General features: G+C 35.6%; 2 protein-coding genes across 2 annotated transcripts; one reads left to right on the top strand and one right to left on the bottom strand.

Moving 5' to 3' along the window:
- Nucleotides 1–9,434: 9,434 nt before the first annotated feature.
- LOC124645177 (zinc finger protein 26-like) lies at nucleotides 9,435–12,183 on the bottom strand. The gene is made up of 4 exons (XM_047184942.1): nucleotides 12,062–12,183; nucleotides 11,137–11,310; nucleotides 10,670–10,896; nucleotides 9,435–10,401 (listed from the first exon to the last, which is right to left on the bottom strand). The coding sequence occupies exons 1-4, from the start codon at nucleotides 12,122–12,124 to the stop codon at nucleotides 9,564–9,566; spliced, it is 1,302 nt and encodes a 433-aa protein (XP_047040898.1). The 5' UTR covers nucleotides 12,125–12,183; the 3' UTR covers nucleotides 9,435–9,563.
- Nucleotides 12,184–12,865: 682 nt separating this feature from the next.
- On the top strand, nucleotides 12,866–17,393 carry LOC124645308 (ubiquitin-conjugating enzyme E2 G2). The gene is made up of 5 exons (XM_047185108.1): nucleotides 12,866–13,023; nucleotides 14,178–14,259; nucleotides 15,016–15,134; nucleotides 15,630–15,770; nucleotides 16,418–17,393. Exons 1-5 carry the CDS (start codon nucleotides 12,981–12,983, stop codon nucleotides 16,537–16,539), a joined length of 507 nt encoding a protein of 168 aa, XP_047041064.1. The 5' UTR covers nucleotides 12,866–12,980; the 3' UTR covers nucleotides 16,540–17,393.
- The last annotated feature ends 2,165 nt before the right edge of the window (nucleotides 17,394–19,558 follow it).

Here is a 19,558-nt window from a genome sequence, read left to right as displayed (position 1 = left end):
CTATACTAAGTCTAATGATGTATTCCTTAGTTAGAAATCCTAGGGAATGATTTGTATCTCAATCAGTTGCATAGCTGTATTTTTACTGCATTTCTTAGCTCAGCCTGGTTGTCAGTGTTACGGACCCTACTTTCATTTTCCGATATCCTGGTTTTTGTAAAACTAACTTTAGGATCAGGATACTAGGTAGAATTCACACTATTATATACAAACGCAAGCTTAAATATTATTCGCAATGACAGCTTTATCTTAGGCCAGATTTTGCAAAAGCTGCGCATAGCACATAACCATATTAATACCCCAAAGAAATTGCCATTCTCTTGTCCCATGGGATTCCATCTTCATACACATAGAAGTTTTGGTTTTTAACACCATCACTGTTGTAGTCTCCTTGGTGGGAAAATCGATCGTAACCTCTACATTGAGTAGTCTATAAGCTCTATAGAGTCGGCAATGCTTGCCAATACTGGGAATTTGCCAGTGTGAAAAATAGTTGGTCTTGTTTGCCTTTTTCTTTTTTGTTTAATAATTAAAATTGCTTCTGCGATAATTTTAAAGAGCAATTTTTTTTGTAAGTATTGGTTATCGCAATCATAATGTTGTTTCACTTTGATACGTAACCATAATTTCAAGCTACTGACTAAACTGTCAGAAGTCATATAGGTAATATACTTACCTACTTATTCTATTCATTTTATTTTTGGTTTTATTCCAAAAGTATTATACTAACGGTACTCGTTAGTATTCGTAATTTTAAGTAATTATGCTAGATTAAAAGATTGTAAAACTGAAACTTACGTCATGTTTGTAATAATAGGTTCCTACATATACGTATGTTACCTACCTCAGATGCTGGCTAGCCTTTTCCAAGACGGCTGTCAGCCAACTTTCTTTCCCTTACGAAGTTGCCTTTAGGAATTGGCAACTATGGTTAATCTTATTTTTATATTCTGGAATAAGTTCTTATGAAGGCCTAAATGAATTTTTAATAAAAGCTTTGACTAAACGTGGCTGATCAGCCGACTTTTACCTACATGCCTATTTGACTTCCAGCCAACTTGAATACCCTCACTCTCGTTAGAATCAGTAAAGCCATTTTTAAGTTTGGTGTTTGGTGAAAAAAAATCTTACATAACAAAAACTACAACTTTGTTTATAATATTTTATCATCGATCTGTACATATACACAATGTTTTTGGCGGGAAAAATAACTTCTTTATTTTCACATGGCCGATACTTTTTACTGCATCATACTACGTGTAAGACCATGGCTAGACAGGACGTTACTTGTGAGATGACGGCAGACATAAGAGTATGGAAGAAGAAAACATGCTGCACCGATCCCAACAAAAAAAATAATGGGATAAGGGCAGGAGTATGATGACTTCTTGTAAGGCCAGTTTTTTTTATTTGTGTGCATAATATAATTACATAATTTAATTACACTTACTGCCTACTTGAAGATAAACAATATTACCAGAGTTACCAATGCTGCATCATTATTAAGTGGTATGAAAGCTTCTTTTCGGATTCATCATAAGAAGTTACTAATTTTCAATCAATCGTGGACATTTTTCATTGAAGAAATAACATGAAATATATATATAATACAGTTTAGTTTTGAAAGATCATAGTTTTTCCCACACGCTTTTACAGTAGCTCCACGCTCTCCACTAAGCGTGTAATTAAATTGTTAAATATTTTATAAAGTTATTTGAAAATATTCTATTGTTATATTTTTATTTTCAGTTTAACCGTGGTTTAACCTTACAGGCTTGAAAATTATTTAAAGCGTCGATATCACACAATAGCCCGCGGGAGACTCAGACAGCTGCGCAGTTTTCAATACAATTTTGAACAATTAAAACTCAAGACACTTAAGACCATCCCTAAGCAAAAAAAAAACTTCCCATTGCAGTGGGGGTAAAAGGACCATTTTTCAGAATAATAAAATCTACTATTTACCAAAAACTGAAACTTTTACAGGCATGTAGACTCCCTGAAACATGAAATATACTAGCAGTAAATAGTAGGGATGCATTTCCCACCCCAACACGCATGCGTTACTGACGCCGTAACCTAGGTTACCTGCATAAAATACTAAATACTGAAAGCACGCTACTTGTCATTTATGCTACCCTAGTACTTTCCGTCTTTGGAATGCAGAGGAATGCACTGAAGATGCACTTAGGAGACGGAAACGTGCTGCAACGAGTGTTGAAAGAGTCTTGTTTTATATGCTATTTTTTTTATTATTTTGTCATTTAATTAATCTAAGAACCTTGCTATTATCTACTACCACCTTATTTAATACACATTATATACCTACTTAATTATATTCGTGAAAACTTAAATTCGGTGACGCATCCCATTAAGTCAAGCGTAGTATTGAAAGTTCACGTAGCTTGCTTCATGCATGTATGTACGTAATTCGACGATCTCAGATTCAAGGACTGAGATTTCCGCAGACGTTGCATTAAAAAATATGTGAACCGTTCTACTGCTAAATTCTTATTTATTTATATTAATTATTTTAGAAAGAAATCTCAACTTAATTAGCAGGCAGTTTCAAATTGACTTACAGGTAATTGAACCATCTTGAAATTTGTATTGGCCAACTCTTGACCTAAGCAATTAAAGTAAATTGAGTCACCCAATGAGGAGTTAATCACATTTGGTATTTGATGTTTCTAAATAACGCTCAAGTGTTCACAACATAGGACTAGATGATAAAAATAAGCTTTAATTTCAAGAATTACAGTTAAATAATTTTTTTATACCTTGATGGCGCTGTCCCTTTAAACAAAATTGCAGTTTCTGACTTGCGTATAAAACACTATATAGCTACCAGGGTAGTATAAATGACGAAGAGGTGGGTGATAGCCCGTTTATACACAGGTAGTCTAGATATTCAAGGTTTCAGGAAGGAGTTGGGGGTGCATTGCGATTGCAATGTGTTGAAATGGGAGGGGCGGGAGCAACGTGCGAAAGGGAGGCAATATTGAAACATCCACCGTTTTATGATATCATAATACTATCCCTCTGAAACACGAGATATTGGTAGTACATTTACCTATGTTTGTAGTGGAAACTGATATTGAAACAAACTTGGTAAACTTTTCAAAACTTTCAGACTAGTAGCGCATAGTTGTTATGAAACTTAACAATAATTACGTTTTATAATGAAGTTGTTAAAGTTTACAAACTAACTTTAACTTAGGTATTTTCTTTCATAGATAGGTTCGTATATTATTCATACGCCTATTAGGATTACAGTTGCGTACCCGTTTGAAATGTTGTACGTTGAAAAATATTTACAATAACAGTGGCGTCGCAAGGGCACTTTAAAAGGGAGTAAGTACGCTCTTTTAGTAAAGGTTTGAAGGTCACATCAAGCGGTTCGAAAACAAAAGTTCATTGCATCTTATTAGTTAAGAAATATCATGCGTTAGTCTCGTCATCAGCCTTTTATCGTCCCACTGCTGGGCTGCGGCCTCCTCTCACACGGAGAAGGATTGCGCATTAATTATCACGCTTGCTTATTGCGGGTTGGTGATTTCAGACATTACCAGTCCAGGTTTCTTCGAGATGTTTTCCTTCAACTTTGTTTTCCTTCACCTTTCATCGTCAGTCATTCTACAGTATTGACGTACACCGAGTTTTCTCTGGACAAAAATAATGAATTCTAACTGCCATTATATCCAAAAAATCCTTTAAAATAAAATTGACTCACACCAAAAAAAAAATTAAACGCCCCCTATAAAACAACAACAAAAATTGAACAGAATCAAAAACCTTACTAAATACAATATTCCGACAATACATGAAAGCGTTGCGTGCGCGCATGAAGCTCGGTTGTAAATTACACGTTTATGACGCGAGGCCATGTGGCGATTGTCCGTCATGAGAAGGAAGCTTGGCCAGACAAATTTGCGCGACCAGGGCAACGAGAAACAGAGGCTGTTACGTTTCCATCATGTTTTATTGGGGTTTGAGGAAGCAGTTCACTGGTTTGGTTGGTTTTCGTAAGTGGTCGGGTCAGATACCTATGTAGCTGCCTAAAGGTATCTTGGTAGTGGTGCGCCAGGAACCGGGGATCCTCAGGATATTAAATTAAAACATTCAATAATAACTTTAACTTTGCGTTTATTCGCTGACTCGGGGGTGAAGTGACACACTTCAATATAAAAAACTTATTCTATGGAACAAATCGAATACATTTGAAATGATTGCCCGGTCAGTATCAAAAATATCTCACGAATAAAACCTTACAAACGAAAAAGTTTCTAACTACGTTACAGTACTTATTGTTGCATAAGGCGACTTCGAATTAATGAATCAGGAAAAGAAAGGCTTTCATGTTTAGAAAAGAGTTAACCAGATGAGTTATTTTATTTTGATTGTCAGATACATTTAATAAAACTATATTTCGCCTGCGGCTTCGTACGCGTCCTACACCAGCATAAAACTTTCATTCGCCGATCTCTGCCTATCTCCATGCAAGACTACAATATCAATCTAATCAGCAGTTTTAATTTGAAAGAATAACTTTCACTTGTAATGCGAATAAATATTAGCTATATAGATAAGGAAGGGCTGTTGGCTCGAACTTATGCGAAGTGAGACATGCTTAAAACTTATTTGATTGGCCAACATAAAGGATCCGGAAATACCAAATCCAAAAAAGTTTATTTACGCGTGCCTGAAGATACGGTTGTATTTCTTAAAAAAGCTATTTTCGACTACTTACCTGTTCCCGTATCGGACATTCTTAGCAATTTTCTCGCCTGTCTTATTTTAAACTGAAAATCAATCAAAATGGCTACTATTTTGAAAGAGATTTATTATAAATACCGAATGAGCTTTTTTCAGTGATCTTGGTATTTGGAAATAAAGAAAACTTCTACTATGCCGTGTAAATTGCTCTAAGAATATCAATTTGAAATAATGTCAGTACTTAGTTTGTGGCTCGACGTCAACTACCAGAACGTTGTTACTTTCTTGTGTTATTTTATTTTTTCATACAGCTGTTATCTTATATAGGAAACAGTTAAGTGTCCGATTCGATTTCTGACAGCAAATTATTTTCATAAATTCGGCTCTAGCACCTACATCATTACTTTGTAACTAAATATGTACTTACAAGAACATAGGCTCCACCGGACTTCATTCGTAGTGTGTTCCTTCCAAACTAATATTATAAATGCGAAAGTAACTCTGTCTGTCTGTCTTTCTGTCTGTCTGTCTGTCTGTCTGTCTTTTCTTCACGCCTAAACTACTGAACCGATTTGTGTGAAATTTGGTACAGACATAGTTTGAAACTTGAGAAAGGACATAGGATAGTTTTTATTACAAAAAATAAAAAAAAATAAAAAAATTATTCCGGAAATATAGCGCCATCTATTGGTCAAATCAAAAATCTGCTGGTAGTCACTATTCCACGCGAACGAAGTTGCGGGCAAAAGCTAGTAAGTTATAAACAACTCAAATTGTTGTATATTGGGAAGTACCTACTTACATTAAAAGAGTGTTACAAAACACAGAAAATATATACTCTTAAAAATAGCTGTATATGCTATATTATACAAAATAATTACCGATACATCTTCATCAAAGAGCAAACATTTTGATTTCTTAAGACCTATCTAGCATTCCCAGTTGATAGTGAAGAAAACTTAAGTACAAATTAAAAGTGCTTTCAACGTAACGTTTACGCATCTAGACTGGTTTATTTTTCTTTTCTACGAGCTAAAACAACTAACTAAAACCGATTTATTAAACACCTACACTTTTGATTACTTGTTTTGACTGCGTTTATCGAAACAGAATTTCTAAGCGTCTGCCAAAAACACAAAGTATGAGAAATTCTTACATTCTATTCTAGATCGTTGCATACCATGGCCATGGCAAAACTGTTGCTTTTTGTAACCCGACTGCCAAGAAGAGTTATTTCATTAGTTATTTAGTTCTATGTGAATACTGGAATATTAAAGAGAGATATATTTTTTGGAGGTATAGGGGGTGTCTAATGTCTATCGCATTTCAGTCAAAAAGATCCCCGAAATTCAGTGAAGAAATCCTTAGGATATAATAAGAAAAAAAATTAATATGGTTTTATCCTAAACGTGGATAATGGATAGGTAATGAATTCAGCAATTATAGTTCGGCCATTCAGAGAATGCGTTCCTGACACGTCGCGATTGAACTGACGACGTAATAACATTCATTGATTATTGATATAATAATGTTGTTTTAATGCTCCTCAATTGTTAAAACGGTAAACAACCAGCAAAAATATTTTTATCGTAACTGCAACGCCATTGCAAAGTTACGTCGTCAGTTCAATCGCGACGTGTCAGGAACGCATTCTCTGAATGGCCGAACTATAACACAATAAAAATAACGAAGATTTCACCTTAGTTTTCCACTTACAAAACTACACATCACATTCCCTCTAATCACACCTTATTCACCCAATCCCAGCAATTCAAAAAAGTCCGCGTTACCAACATCTAATGTCTTATGTTCCCGAGTAATATTAGACGTACTTCTATCAGTACAACTACATTTGCTGAGCTGCAGCCATTAACAGCCGACGAATGTAAACAACGCCGGACGCTGACGGCGACTTGAAAGGCGTTAGGGGGAATTCGAATCCCTAGTAACTTTTTGTTCACGCCGCTCGAAGACAATGTACCTACTTACGATGAATTACGAGTATTCATAATTTTAATGTTCGCTATTGTTATGAGAAACCCTGATAAGCTGTGGTAGGTGTTTAGCGGATGATTAAGCGTCATTTTGGTGACGTTTGATAAAGGCGGTTGAGGCAGTGGATTGGCACGTGATGATGCGAGAATGTTCTTTGAAAATGTACTTATATAACCATTCCGTGCTAACCCACAGAATCAGTTTAGTTACTGAAGTTTTATTTTCAAACTATTTCAGCTTCTTAAAAGACAACAAACAAACAGCCGGACAGACTTAAACGATTCCTATATCGGTAAAAAAGGACACCCATTTTTACACACACATTTTGGGAGTCATCCCTTACATAGCATAGGTAAAGTTAACCCTTGGACAGCGGATGTAAACAAATGTAAATCTCTGACTGCCACATGTGTGTCGGGGTTAAAAAACATACTAATTGGTATCTGATCTGACACGTACGTAAAAAATCTACGACGTACAACATGTCTGGTTGAAGATAACGAAACATCGGGTGCGAAAATATAAAAACCATGTTTTGGTAAGCAAAAAATGTTGGCTAAGATAATGCTGATCTTTTGCACCCTTTAAATAGTTTTTAAGCAGTTACTGTTATGCTTGTTTCACTACCGTATTGGAGATAAATTTTGTAAGAATGTATTATCTAACTTAGATTACAAAATTAATAAATTACTTGGTAAGTGTGTAAGTTACTAGAATGATGCATGAATAATATATAATAAGCCACTTTTTCTAAAAGCATAATGACAATAAGTGTACTTCATGTAAGTATTAAAAATATTTCAAATTAAGTTTGAAATACAATTTAGATATTGATCCAAATTGTACTACAAAGGATCTGAATACCAACTTTGATAACTTGTGTGACACTAAACAATGAAACTAATATCCAAAATAAACTAGAAAAGACGCATTAAAAAGGTCAGTTCAAAAACAAAAGGGTTGCCAGGATGCAGCCATCAGTTGGCTTTGTTTTCACGGCTTGCCATACGCGGCTCTAAGAAAATATACACAGGACCAAATTGTAACCACGTCGCGGCCACACGCCGACTCCGTGTTTTGACGAAGCGTCATCGAAGCCATACCTTTGTCTAAACCGAACGATGGTCTGTATAACTGTATATCATAACACGCTACACTGCTAACTTTGTATTGTATATATTTCCGCAATTTGTATTTCGGGCTTGCAATTTTCGGCGTTCAAAAGCTGGAAGATGTAGCTGCCTATCTATTTCAGTTACAGAAGCGATTTTGTTAGAAAGGGTTTGAGTACTGAAAAAGTTTTGCGATTGTTATCGAGGATCAAATAGTCAGTTAAAAATATAGGTATGAGAAGTTAAAGCTTTTTCATTTATACTTCTGAAAAAGTTTTGATATTGTTTCCAAGGATTAAAATGGAGTCAGTTTAAATATGGATATTAGTAGTTATAGCTTTTGCTTTGTTTACTTGGATTTAATAGCGACCAGACCCATTTTTTTCACACCTAAACATTCCTCACGATTTTCTCGGTCTATCTGAAAACCGTGAAAAATTTATAGACCTCTTAGTTCTTGAGTTTTTCGGGTATATAAAACGAGTGAGGCGAGGTGTTGTTTTTATAATAAAGAGTTTTTGGAAGAGTTTGTAGGTCTGCACTTTGTTGGGCTAAATATGCGTCTTGTTTTAACTTGTAGAAGAATACTTACCTACGAACCTATGCACTATGGGAATTTCTTTTAGGTATTTCCGTTTTAGGTACCTACTAAAAAGTTTGCTCGAGTGCGACAGTCTTGCATTTACAAGTTAATATAATTTACAAATAGGTCAGGAACCGTATCATTATTTACATAACAGAGTATGCATAAAGACCAATAATACGAATCATAACAATTCGATATCAATATCAAGACGACATTGGGAATATTATGCACTATATAGATAGATAATGATTTTCACGTGACACAAAAAAATTAAACTCGTATTTAACCGTTCAAAAAAATATGTCACAAAATTCCCAAACATTTCCTACCGAGGCAAAGAGGGCACTCAAAAAATAATTTAAGGTTAATTTACACGATTTACGGAACTTAGGTTCATTCTCAATGGCATGTCAGCTCTCTCCAGGTTCTGAAAATAAACTGTCATTGTGCGTAACTGAAGCTCTCACTGCGCATTCTCCAATGCACCCGGCAAATGGAAGTAGGAACTCCGAAACTAGTTGTATCCCCTACAAACGAGTAGGAAAGCCTAATTAACACATGTTCTAGTACTCGATGCACTGTTGACATATATTATCTCCTCCGTGATATGCTCGCCTAGTACTTCGGATGAAATCATTGCACTTTCGTGTACAATGTTGCATATTGCTGGTTGGTTGGTTATTGCCTTGATAAATCTAACTTTTTGTTATATTTTTTTATCAGTAGAGTACCTACTTTGTAATTTTAGTGCTTAAATAATTTTTAATTGGCCCAATCCAAAATAATTAAAAAAAAACACGCACACACTTAGCTTATCAAAAGCAGCAATGTTTTCATCGCCGTTTTTGTACCTATTAGTTGATCAAGATTTAATAGTACGTTATGTAAAACGTACCTATGTTAGTTTTCAAGGTATCCATGGACCAATGTAGCTTGAAAATAAAGGTTTGAATTTGATTATTGATAGTGTTCAGAAATAAAAAAAATACTTACTTCCTTATTTAATTGATTTATTTATCATGCAATCTTAAACCGTAATTAAGTAACTGAATCAAATTAAAAGTTAACAAGCTAAATAATAATATGATACGATGCTTGGTGCCTATTTCATACACATATTCATCACACAGGTAAGTAAAAAATCTGAATCAAAGTCACATCGAAAGTACATTTTCAGGAACAACTTGAGCTTGGTAAGAGAAAGGATTTTGACTGGACGCCGAGCCCACCGCTAGCTCAGTAGCATAATACAAAGTGTCGCCATCTTGCACTCGCTGCAAGTTAGCCAAGTCCAGGAAGTCCATCTGGGCATCTTGGCCCTCGCCTTGCACAAAGTTCGCCATAACGAGAGAATTCTCGGCAACATGCGACCGCATATGGAAATTCAAGTGACTGCTTTGTTTGAACCTCCGACCACACACGGTACACTCGAAAGGTTGTATGTTTGTGTGTGTGCGCATATGCTGACGAAGGTGCACCGACTGGGAGAAGCACTTGCTGCAAATGACGCATTTGAACGGTTTCACTTTAGTGTGTGTGCGCAGGTGCTGGTCCAGCCCTGCCTTCTGAGTGAACGCCTTGGGGCAGTAGGTGCACACGAACGGACGGACCCCGGTGTGCATCCTCATGTGTTGCTGCAGCCCGCCCTGCTGAGTGAACCGCTTGGCACAGATGGAGCACTGGTGCGGCTTCATCTTCGCGTGCACGATACGGTTGTGCTCATCGTATTCATTGCTATTCAGAAATATTTGGTTACAAATGCGACAAGAGAAGGTGAACCTATTGGGAGGCTGGTATTGTGGGGCGATAGTGTCGGTGGGGTAGAAGTCCCGGTCTAGCCGTTTCTCGCACACTTGACAGCGCAGCGCGGCCTTGCGTCTTTTCGTATGCTCTTCTCGATAGTGCACTGAGTAATCACAGCAATTGAAGAATATCTGACGGCACTGCAGGTCCGGCCGCAGGGTCGAAGGGAAAGTGCAAGTAAAGGGCCCCCTGGTTGAAACAAATTAAAAAAATAAGACCCCAGGTTTGTTCAGCACACCGTCTAGGTTGATAAAAAAAGTTTGCTAAAAGATAAAGCTCAATGATACCTACTAGTAAATAAACGAAATGTTTATAAAATTTAGCACTGCACAAATACGCTATGGTGTATGGTACCAAACCATATAAGTTTACCATTGTTAGTATTGTCTCTTTTCCTTATGAAAAAAGTTTTTACTTTAAGATCTATTACTCAAGTATAAAAACAAGACCTAAGTACCTCAAATCAATCGGCAGTTTTGGTTTCATCTGTGTCCTTTTGACGACACCATCTAGCCTGGACCGCTTTATCGTCTCAGCATCCAATTCGTTCCTCTCAATCTTGATGATCAAGTATGAGGTATCTTCGGTGAAACATCGAGTCATGAACCCGTCACTATCAGTGGTCACGCCATCCATGTTTTTATCTAGAGGAATGAACTTGAAACCGCAGAGGCCGTTTATATCCTGCGTGAGATTAAAGTAGTTTAGTAATATCCTTAGATTATTATTATTGTACAGTAGGTAACTACATAAGATCAAGATTCATCCCTACTAATATTATAAATGCGAAAGTAGGTAACTCTGTCTAACATAGGCTATATTTTATCCCGGTGCGGGCAGTAGCTCCCACGGAACGCGGGTGAAACCGCGGGAAAACGGCTAGTAAAAAATATACTTAAAAGGAAATGAAAACAGTTATCTTACTTGATCACTAAAAGGGGTTGGTTTCTGCTGGAATTCCCCATCACTACCGGACCCTTCTTCATCATGTTGTGTCTTTTTATGATTTTGCAAAGCCCTCCTATTGTAAAAAGTTTTCATGCACAGCTTGCAAGTGTAGTCGGCCGCAGATTCCCCCCAAATTAGGGGATACTGTACCTGGTGGTTTGATTAATTTATTTCGCTTTGTGGGTAAGTTTAGAAGTTGGTCATTGATACTTTCGTTCATTAATCGAATAAGTAAATGTCGGCCATGCGCCTGGGGCCCGATTCTCCTAAGTTAATAATGTCAAAATCGAGTAGAAATCGAATCGCAATAGCAGTTTTAACCATATCGGGCATTCTGCTACTAATAAAAGACCAATCGTATTCGATTGACATTTGATTGGTGTGCGATTGGTCTGCTATTTTGGTGATTTTCGGGATCGGATCTCAGTCGAATCGAGTCTAACGTGAATCGTATGACGCTTAAGTAAAATTAGGAGAATCGCGGCCCTGATCTCTCTCCGGTCGTGTCGGATTGCCATACTCGGGCTATGAAAATGAGAGAATAGAGAGTGCACCTGTGTCTGCGCACAATTTATCTATCACACAGCTGGCTGATCTCCTTAAATTAGAGCAGCCGCCGTGGGCTAGGACGCCATTATTCAATCATAATATTTTTAACTTTTATTAGAGTTAAGGTGAACGAAAACTTCTTGATGAAATCTAACTTTTAAGTCTGAAAGCCAATCCGCTTTGAACAAGCGCTGTGATTAACGTTCATTCCTTCTTTTTATAAGGAGAGGCCTGTGGCCTGCAGGGAGACTATGTACAGTCTGATGAACAGAAGATGTTAACTGGATTAACTAGTAGGTAAATTGTAATGCGTGTTAATCATAACGATAGTGTAATTAATTGTATTACTCACAGAAGATCCAGGCACGATTAACAATGGTTGCGATGGTGATACATTCTCTCCCACTTTTTCCATTCTTTAAATTGCTGCCTGCTTGGTACATATATATTACAGACTTTTATTCAACCGGCTAGCTAAAAACATCTGTTACCTGATAAAAACGTATGATTATTTGGTTAGTATTGAAGTGGGCAAAATACATTCTCACCTATTTTCTTAGAAAATTCTAACTTACCGTTGAATACTTTTTTAATAATCATACCCAAATTACATGCGATTAGGGCAAAACTTACGATTAAAACATAAATAAATAATTTTTTATTTCAATGACAGATTCATTTTTAAAATCACCGCTTTTCTTTTGATTTGTGTACAGATTAAATAATTTGTGCACAGGTAACATTTTTGCTGACCAACTGTGTGTTTCACGTTTTATTTTAACAACTAAAGTGTTTATGTGTATCAAAAAGCCACCCGGAACAAGTTTCACAAAAAATGAATTTCTCATAATCTGCTAGCTGACTTGAATCAGTGGTTTGAATCCTATGCTGTGCACTGCACATGGTGCAGTATGGTCACGTTGGTCATCAAAAAATATATTAAATATCACCGCCTAACCACCTAAAGACAAAAATAAAATGAGTCAATTCCTGCATAAACATTTTAAGCGCTAAAGTAGTTGTTGTTATTTTCCTTTTCCTTACCTTGCTTTTCTATGGCTTTTCTCACTAGTGACAACTAAACGTGATAACGTAGGAAAATTGTCATGCTTTATTTACCCACTTTGTGTAGCTGCAACGCGTCTATTTTCAGTAGTTGTCATTATACAGTCAACGCACTTTTCTGTCATCAGCTGTGGTCATCATCAGATTTTTGGGCAAAAATTTGATTCAATGATATTATTTACATTCCCAGCTAACGAATAAAAATCATGGCTGGATCAGCGCTAAGGCGCCTCATGGCTGAATATAAACGTGAGTACGCATAAAAAGGTATTCTCAATATTTCCTTATAAAGTAAATTTTCACAATCATCTAAATAATTAAATTGATAATTAGATGGAGATTGGTAAATTTTAATCGGTTCTAATTACTTATTGAGCATTCTTTTCTTTACTATAACTTATTCTCTTGAGTGAGCAGATAAAATATTGGTTTAATTAAAACTAGTTCATTGCTCCTTGCAACAGAAGGTTGTTAATAATTGATGCAATAATGGTTATTTTTATCGGTATCTGAACCTATGTGCATACAGGCGGTGTGACTGCAAATTATTGGCAATTCATTCTGTACACAGTACTTACCTACTATAATGTGACGAATTTGAAGTCTCATTAGCAATAAAATTAATTAATGATAATATTGGTCTTGATTACTTTTAATAATCATACCTGTCACACCATATCACATTAAATCATTTACATCTACTTAAAGGTTATATCACAATCTGGACTTAAGAATTCATGTCATTATTTAAGTCTAACATAGAAATTTATTCTTCAATTTGTGATTCCTCTATGTATCATTTCGATGGGCCTTGATACTCAATTTGTGATATAAAATTGAGTATCAAAGCTCATCAAAATAATACATAGATAATTAAACAAAACATACCAGTATTCTGGCCATAAACAAGATACCATTATGTTTTATAAGTAAAAATATTCAAACTCAGCCAAAGTAAATAAATTCTTGCATAACTTGACATTGTTTGACCCTAATAAAGGTCATTATACATTTGGTAATACAGATTGGTTTCAAGTACATACTCTGTTTACCTAACTGTTGACTTTTGTATGAACTGGGTATAGCCACCACAACATCAAGTAAATATTGAATAACTCGCTCGGAGACAGCCAGCAGCATCTCTGTAGCTAAGAAATATCCCTGACTGCGCTCACCAACATGCATACCCAGCACTGTGTGTACGAACATACCCCTAGCTTGGAGAACTGTGTATTTTGTGATTAATTTATTCTCTCTCAACTAGAAGTAGATTCTACTCAAAAAGGTTTATTCAAATTAAAGTTGGGCCTTTTTATGGTGACATGACTATGCACGTATCACACATCAAGTCATAAAATAACAGCTATATGGAACTATGTTAAAAACTTATGTTCTCATTTCAGAGCTAACCCTAAATCCTCCAGAGGGCATAATAGCTGGTCCTATCAATGAAGAAAACTTCTTCGAGTGGGAGGCACTAATAACGTAAGTTTCTATCTACATATTGTCCCTGTAGAGCGAAAAGTCCGAAAAACATCACGATGATGATGATGTCCTCCTAGCTGATTATTGGCTACGGCGGCTGTTCTCATGTAAAGAGATTAGCCAACTGCGCAGGACATATTATAGTGCACAAGCATTTGCGCAGACACAGGCGCACTCATTACTCCTCATCAAAATCACAATGCCATCAAGATGACAATGATGACTCATTTTCGACTTTTTCGGACTTATTGACTTTTCGCTCTCTGGGTACGTTATACTAATATTATAAAGCCGAAGAGTGCTGTTGGATTTTTGTTTGCTTGAATGGTGTGCAATCACATTCCAATAAATTTTTACTAATTTAATATTTAATCAAAATATCTCTGACCGTGTAAGTCAATCAATCACATATCACATATTATTTGATAAACATAGTGAATGAGGTCAATCACCTTGCTAAATTATTGACAAAGTCTGTTTTGTTTCTACTTTGAATTGGTCAGGTTTATGTCCCATCTACTTTATAAAAGACATTGTACTTACACAAGAGAGGTCATTGATTTTGCACAACCATTTTAATAAAAGTGTAATACATAAACCATCCTCTAAAATAATTTGTAATTTAAAAAAGAGTAACCATGGAGTTTCTTACCCGTTCTTCTCCATAGCATTGACGGCTCCTCTATTAGTATAGAGGTTTGGTTGAGAAATAATAGGAGAAAATTTTAAATATAATTTAACTTATATCTTTTGCAGTGGTCCCGAAGGAACATGCTTTGAGGGTGGAATATTTCCAGCGAAACTAGTCTTCCCCCCGGACTATCCTCTCAGCCCTCCTAAAATGCAGTTTATTTGCGAAATGTTTCATCCAAACAGTAAGTTAATATATTTGATATTTGTAATTTTATTAAGAACGTGAGTAGGTACATATTTATAAAAAATGCTTGAATGTGCTATGCTGCTTAAAATTGAGAATTTAATTTCACAGTCAGTCAACCCTTAAACACTACCCGAATCTGCACTTGTATAGAAATTCACTATAATACTTGCATGTAACTCTTTTAAAAAAACATGAAATCAGTACAAAATTACTATAATCCTACTTCCTACTAATATTATAAAAGTGAAAGTTTGTGAAAATGTATGGATGTATGTTTGTTATTCTTTCAAGCATAAACGGCTGGACCGATTTGGTTGAAATTTGGTATGTAGATAGGTGATACCCTGGATTAACACAGGCTACTTTTTATCAACACACCACGCGGGCGAAGCCGCTGGCGGAAGCTAGTATACAAATATTTTATTAGAAATAAATGTACAATGAATATGTTATTTTTTTTTCTAATTAAATTTTTTATTTGTTTTTGCAGTCTACGCTGATGGCCGCGTATGTATATCAATTCTCCATGCGCCTGGTGATGACCCAATGGGCTATGAGAGCAGTGCCGAGCGCTGGTCCCCGGTACAAAGTGTAGAGAAAATATTACTGTCCGTTGTCAGCATGCTCGCTGGTAAGAATCAAGAATTTGTTTTATTAAATGTAGAAAGAGACATATAGGGTAACTGGGTTGAGGAGGTCAGATAGGCAGTTGCTCCTTGCAAAAGACTGGTACTTAGCTGCATCCGGTTAGACAGGAAGCCGACCCCAGGATAGGATAAGGAAAAGGATAATATAGGAAAAGGCTCAGGAGATGATGATGAAATGTATTGATCAATATACTATTTTTGTACTTCTACAAACATACAGGTTGTCATATGTGATGTGAGTGTGTTTATTTGTTACTTGTTAACTTGCAAACAGCTGAATGGATTTGGATGAAACTTGGCAGTATGGTTGGTTATATGCCAGAACAGGCTATCTTTAAACCGGCTGCTGAAAGTATTTCGTTCAGGAAGTGGGTGAAACCAATGGCCTAAGCTAGTTTGCTTTGCTTATGAATTGAAAACAATTATATTCATATCCAAATCAAAATGTGTATCATGTCTTTACTCCTGATATGAGATATTTTCAATGAATTGTGTATTTTGCATTGCAATGTAGCTAAATACGGAGTCAGATCTATGTTTAGCAGAAACCTGAAGAAATTTAATATAATGATCTGAATGATCTTATTTATTTTAATGAGTTTAATTTTAATCAAAAACTTTGTCATTTCAGAACCAAATGACGAGAGCGGTGCTAACGTGGATGCAGCCAAAATGTGGAGAGAGGATCGCGAACAGTTTAACAAAATTGCTGAGCGACTTGTTAGGAAAACCCTGGGTTTGCCTCCGCCGTAATATCATAGCAATAAGGTCGAATTTGACCACTTTTCTGGGAGATGGTGATTTTAACTTATTGATTCTATAAGCGATGTTTAGAAATCTTATAGATAGCTTATATATACCTTTTAGCGAACCTATGGCGTTAATGTGAAATTATGCAATTCTGCCGTGATTTTACTGATAGGTATACTGGATTCGTTTTGTGGAAAATATTGAGTGTAATACGCCAAAGTAATCTTAAACGGCACAGCAATAACTTTATGACTGATATTAAAGCACTGAATTACTTAATTGTATTGAATAGTGAACTTACATAATACTAATTATTGTTAACTGTTTTATCCATTCCTATTATACCTGTTATTTTCCATAAAATATCCAATGTCAATTTTATTATCCATAGTATGATCGAAGGTCTTATTACGTGCAGTTGTCCATTGCAATCCTTAAACCATTTGGCGTAATATTTGGTAGCTTCCAAAGCACTATAGTTGTTTTATGATAATAGATGGGGGAAAGGAGATACATATCATACTTCCAAAATATGACAAAAAGATAAACATGGGAATATCCCATAGACAACGTGAGCTATAAGTATCTTCCTTTTTAAGTTATCCGGAGGAACAATGGACTACTGTATAAAATTATAAGCTATAACCATAGCGGCTCATAATATTACCTCTTCGTAGTTTCAATGATTATATCGAATTTAAATCTTTTAGCAATTTTATTAGAGGAGTAGGGGAGATTCCATAAACATGTTTTACAAATTGTATTTATTGTTTTAACAGAATCGACTTCCTATAAGACAAGGCATAAATGAATATGACTCTATTGTAAACTTTTTAAAAATAAATATTTATAATTTATTTAATACTTTTTATTGATATTTTGAAACCCAATCGAAGATCGTTGGACATTCCAAAACTGTTCCCTGGAAATGTCATAAGACCTCCATGGTATAGAATTCATTTGTTTATTCCTTCTGCCACGGCAGCAATTATTGTGAAATTACACGTCAATAACCAGAGTTCTCAATGGAGAAGGAACAATTCTTCTTCAGTGATGCATGATGATTTTTATTTATTTTCTTACAAGCTAACAGATAACACATCCAAGACGCTTATAGTAAAAGAAATAAGAATTAATTAATTTACCACTGCAAGTGGCTATTCAGTGGCAACAAAGTTGTTACTTCTTCGTAACAAAATCAACAATTTTGTCATTGGTTTAATATACATTGCTGGTCTCGACATATCCTATCTATATAAAGTCGGTAAGCGGTATTGAAACTATCCTAAGTTACCAGGACAACATGAATGAATAAGAGGTGTTTCTGCCAAACACCAGGATTATTTGCATAGAAAGCGACATCTAATGAGATGCACGTTTATCTTCGAGTTGGGTATCAATGTGAATCTGAGTATCAAGAGATGGCGCTAGATGTTTTTAATGCTTTATTTTGTTGGTAGAAAACGCACTGGCAGATAGAGTAGGTATTACCCACGAAGGAGAAAAGACTAGCGGAGATGCCCTAACGCAGGTAGGTCACGCGCCTTCAGGTAGGTCAAATACGTCACGACTACGTCACGGCAGGCGTGGCTGGACACCGCCCATATACCGTCCTTTACATCAAACTGACATCTTGTCATGGTTGTATTTTTACCACAATTTCAACAGATTTTATTTGTTACTCGATTAAAACGATGAAATGCGCTATCATTAGTTGTAGAAATTGTTCAGGATCCAAACTCAAACATACCATAGGATAACATTTCACGTGTAAGTAATATTTTAACTTTAAAACATTTTTTTTGCTAGAGACATCTGTCGTCGAATAGCTGCATTTCTAGAACCTCTAAGTGAATTTGTATTATTTTCGTATCAATCTTGTATCAATGTATATTATTGGTACCAATTTTTGCCTTAAAAAGCAGCTTCATTTTTCCTTGCATTCTACAAGTTTTTTTATAGATTATTTACAAACCAAAACATATGATATATTATCATGAAAATTTAATATTATAAAAACACCATCTTTCGGTAAGTAGTCGACTTACGTATATTTGAAGTAAAATTGTGTTCATCAAGACAGAGAGACCCGTTACTTAAGTGCTACCAGACATCGAAAATGCAATCACCCATTCTTAAAAAAGGTCTTATTTAAAAAAGCTGCAATTATCTTAAAATTAATCATAACTCTAACTATGTAGATTTATTTATATTCATTACTAGCTGTTTTCCCGCGGTTTCACACGCGTACCGTGGGAGCTACTGCCCGCACCGGGATAAAATATAGCCTATGTTACTTGCAGATAATATAGCTTTCTAATGGTGAAAGAATATTTAAAATCGGTCCAGTAGTTTTTGAGTTTATCCATTACAACCAAACAAACAAACAAAGTTTTCCTCTTTATAATATTAGAATAGATCAGCAATGTTTTACATAGATATATCTCTCTTGCCGTACATACTTTTTGAATGTACCTTTACTCAGAGCAACATCCGACTCACATAAAGTCTGCTACTTATTTAGTGGATGCGCCGTTATGATACAGTTGTGAAAACTCTAATTTGATAAACACTGTCCCTATAATTTTAATTCCCATTTTTCTTGGTGAATTTCGTAATGTGGCAACATCGAAAATAACAACAGTCATCGCAGCACGGTTCTAGAACAAATAGAACGAATTTTCGTGCTTGTGATGCCATAGTGGCTAGTAGACGAACTAACACAATGCCATAAGTTGATACTTAAATTACACCATGGGGGTATTTTAGACCCGTGGTGAATAAAAATGATTTTTCATCGAGTCTCCGTTTAATGGTTCCTAGATACCTATTTCATTTCTGGAGGAGTAAATAAATTGTTGTGGGGCAAGTTCTCTGCACAAAATAATACTTATATAACAATTAATTTTCTAACTTTTTTATCTCTCTCTTTTTCTTCGTTCATTTCAAATGAATGCTTCTTTAAACTTTATAATTGAATTACTATTTTAAAAGAATTATTAATTTTGAGTATTTACTTTAC

This window comes from Helicoverpa zea, chromosome 31 (genome assembly GCF_022581195.2).
Source record: "Helicoverpa zea isolate HzStark_Cry1AcR chromosome 31, ilHelZeax1.1, whole genome shotgun sequence".
NCBI lineage: Eukaryota > Metazoa > Arthropoda > Insecta > Lepidoptera > Noctuidae > Helicoverpa > Helicoverpa zea.
This window is presented reverse-complemented; position numbering and strand designations above follow the sequence as displayed.

Coding starts and splice junctions, on each gene's coding strand:
- LOC124645177 (XM_047184942.1), bottom strand. CDS start 12,124: ATGGAAAAAGTGGGAGAGAATGTATCACCATCGCAACCATTGTTAATC. Junction 10,897..11,136: donor CAACCCCTTTTAGTGATCAA/GTAAGATAACTG, acceptor AATCTCACGCAG/GATATAAACGGCCTCTGCGG. Junction 10,402..10,669: donor AAACTGCCGATTGATTTGAG/GTACTTAGGTCT, acceptor TGTTTCAACCAG/GGGGCCCTTTACTTGCACTT.
- LOC124645308 (XM_047185108.1), top strand. CDS start 12,981: ATGGCTGGATCAGCGCTAAGGCGCCTCATGGCTGAATATAAAC. Junction 13,024..14,177: donor CCTCATGGCTGAATATAAAC/GTGAGTACGCAT, acceptor TTCTCATTTCAG/AGCTAACCCTAAATCCTCCA. Junction 15,135..15,629: donor CGAAATGTTTCATCCAAACA/GTAAGTTAATAT, acceptor TTGTTTTTGCAG/TCTACGCTGATGGCCGCGTA.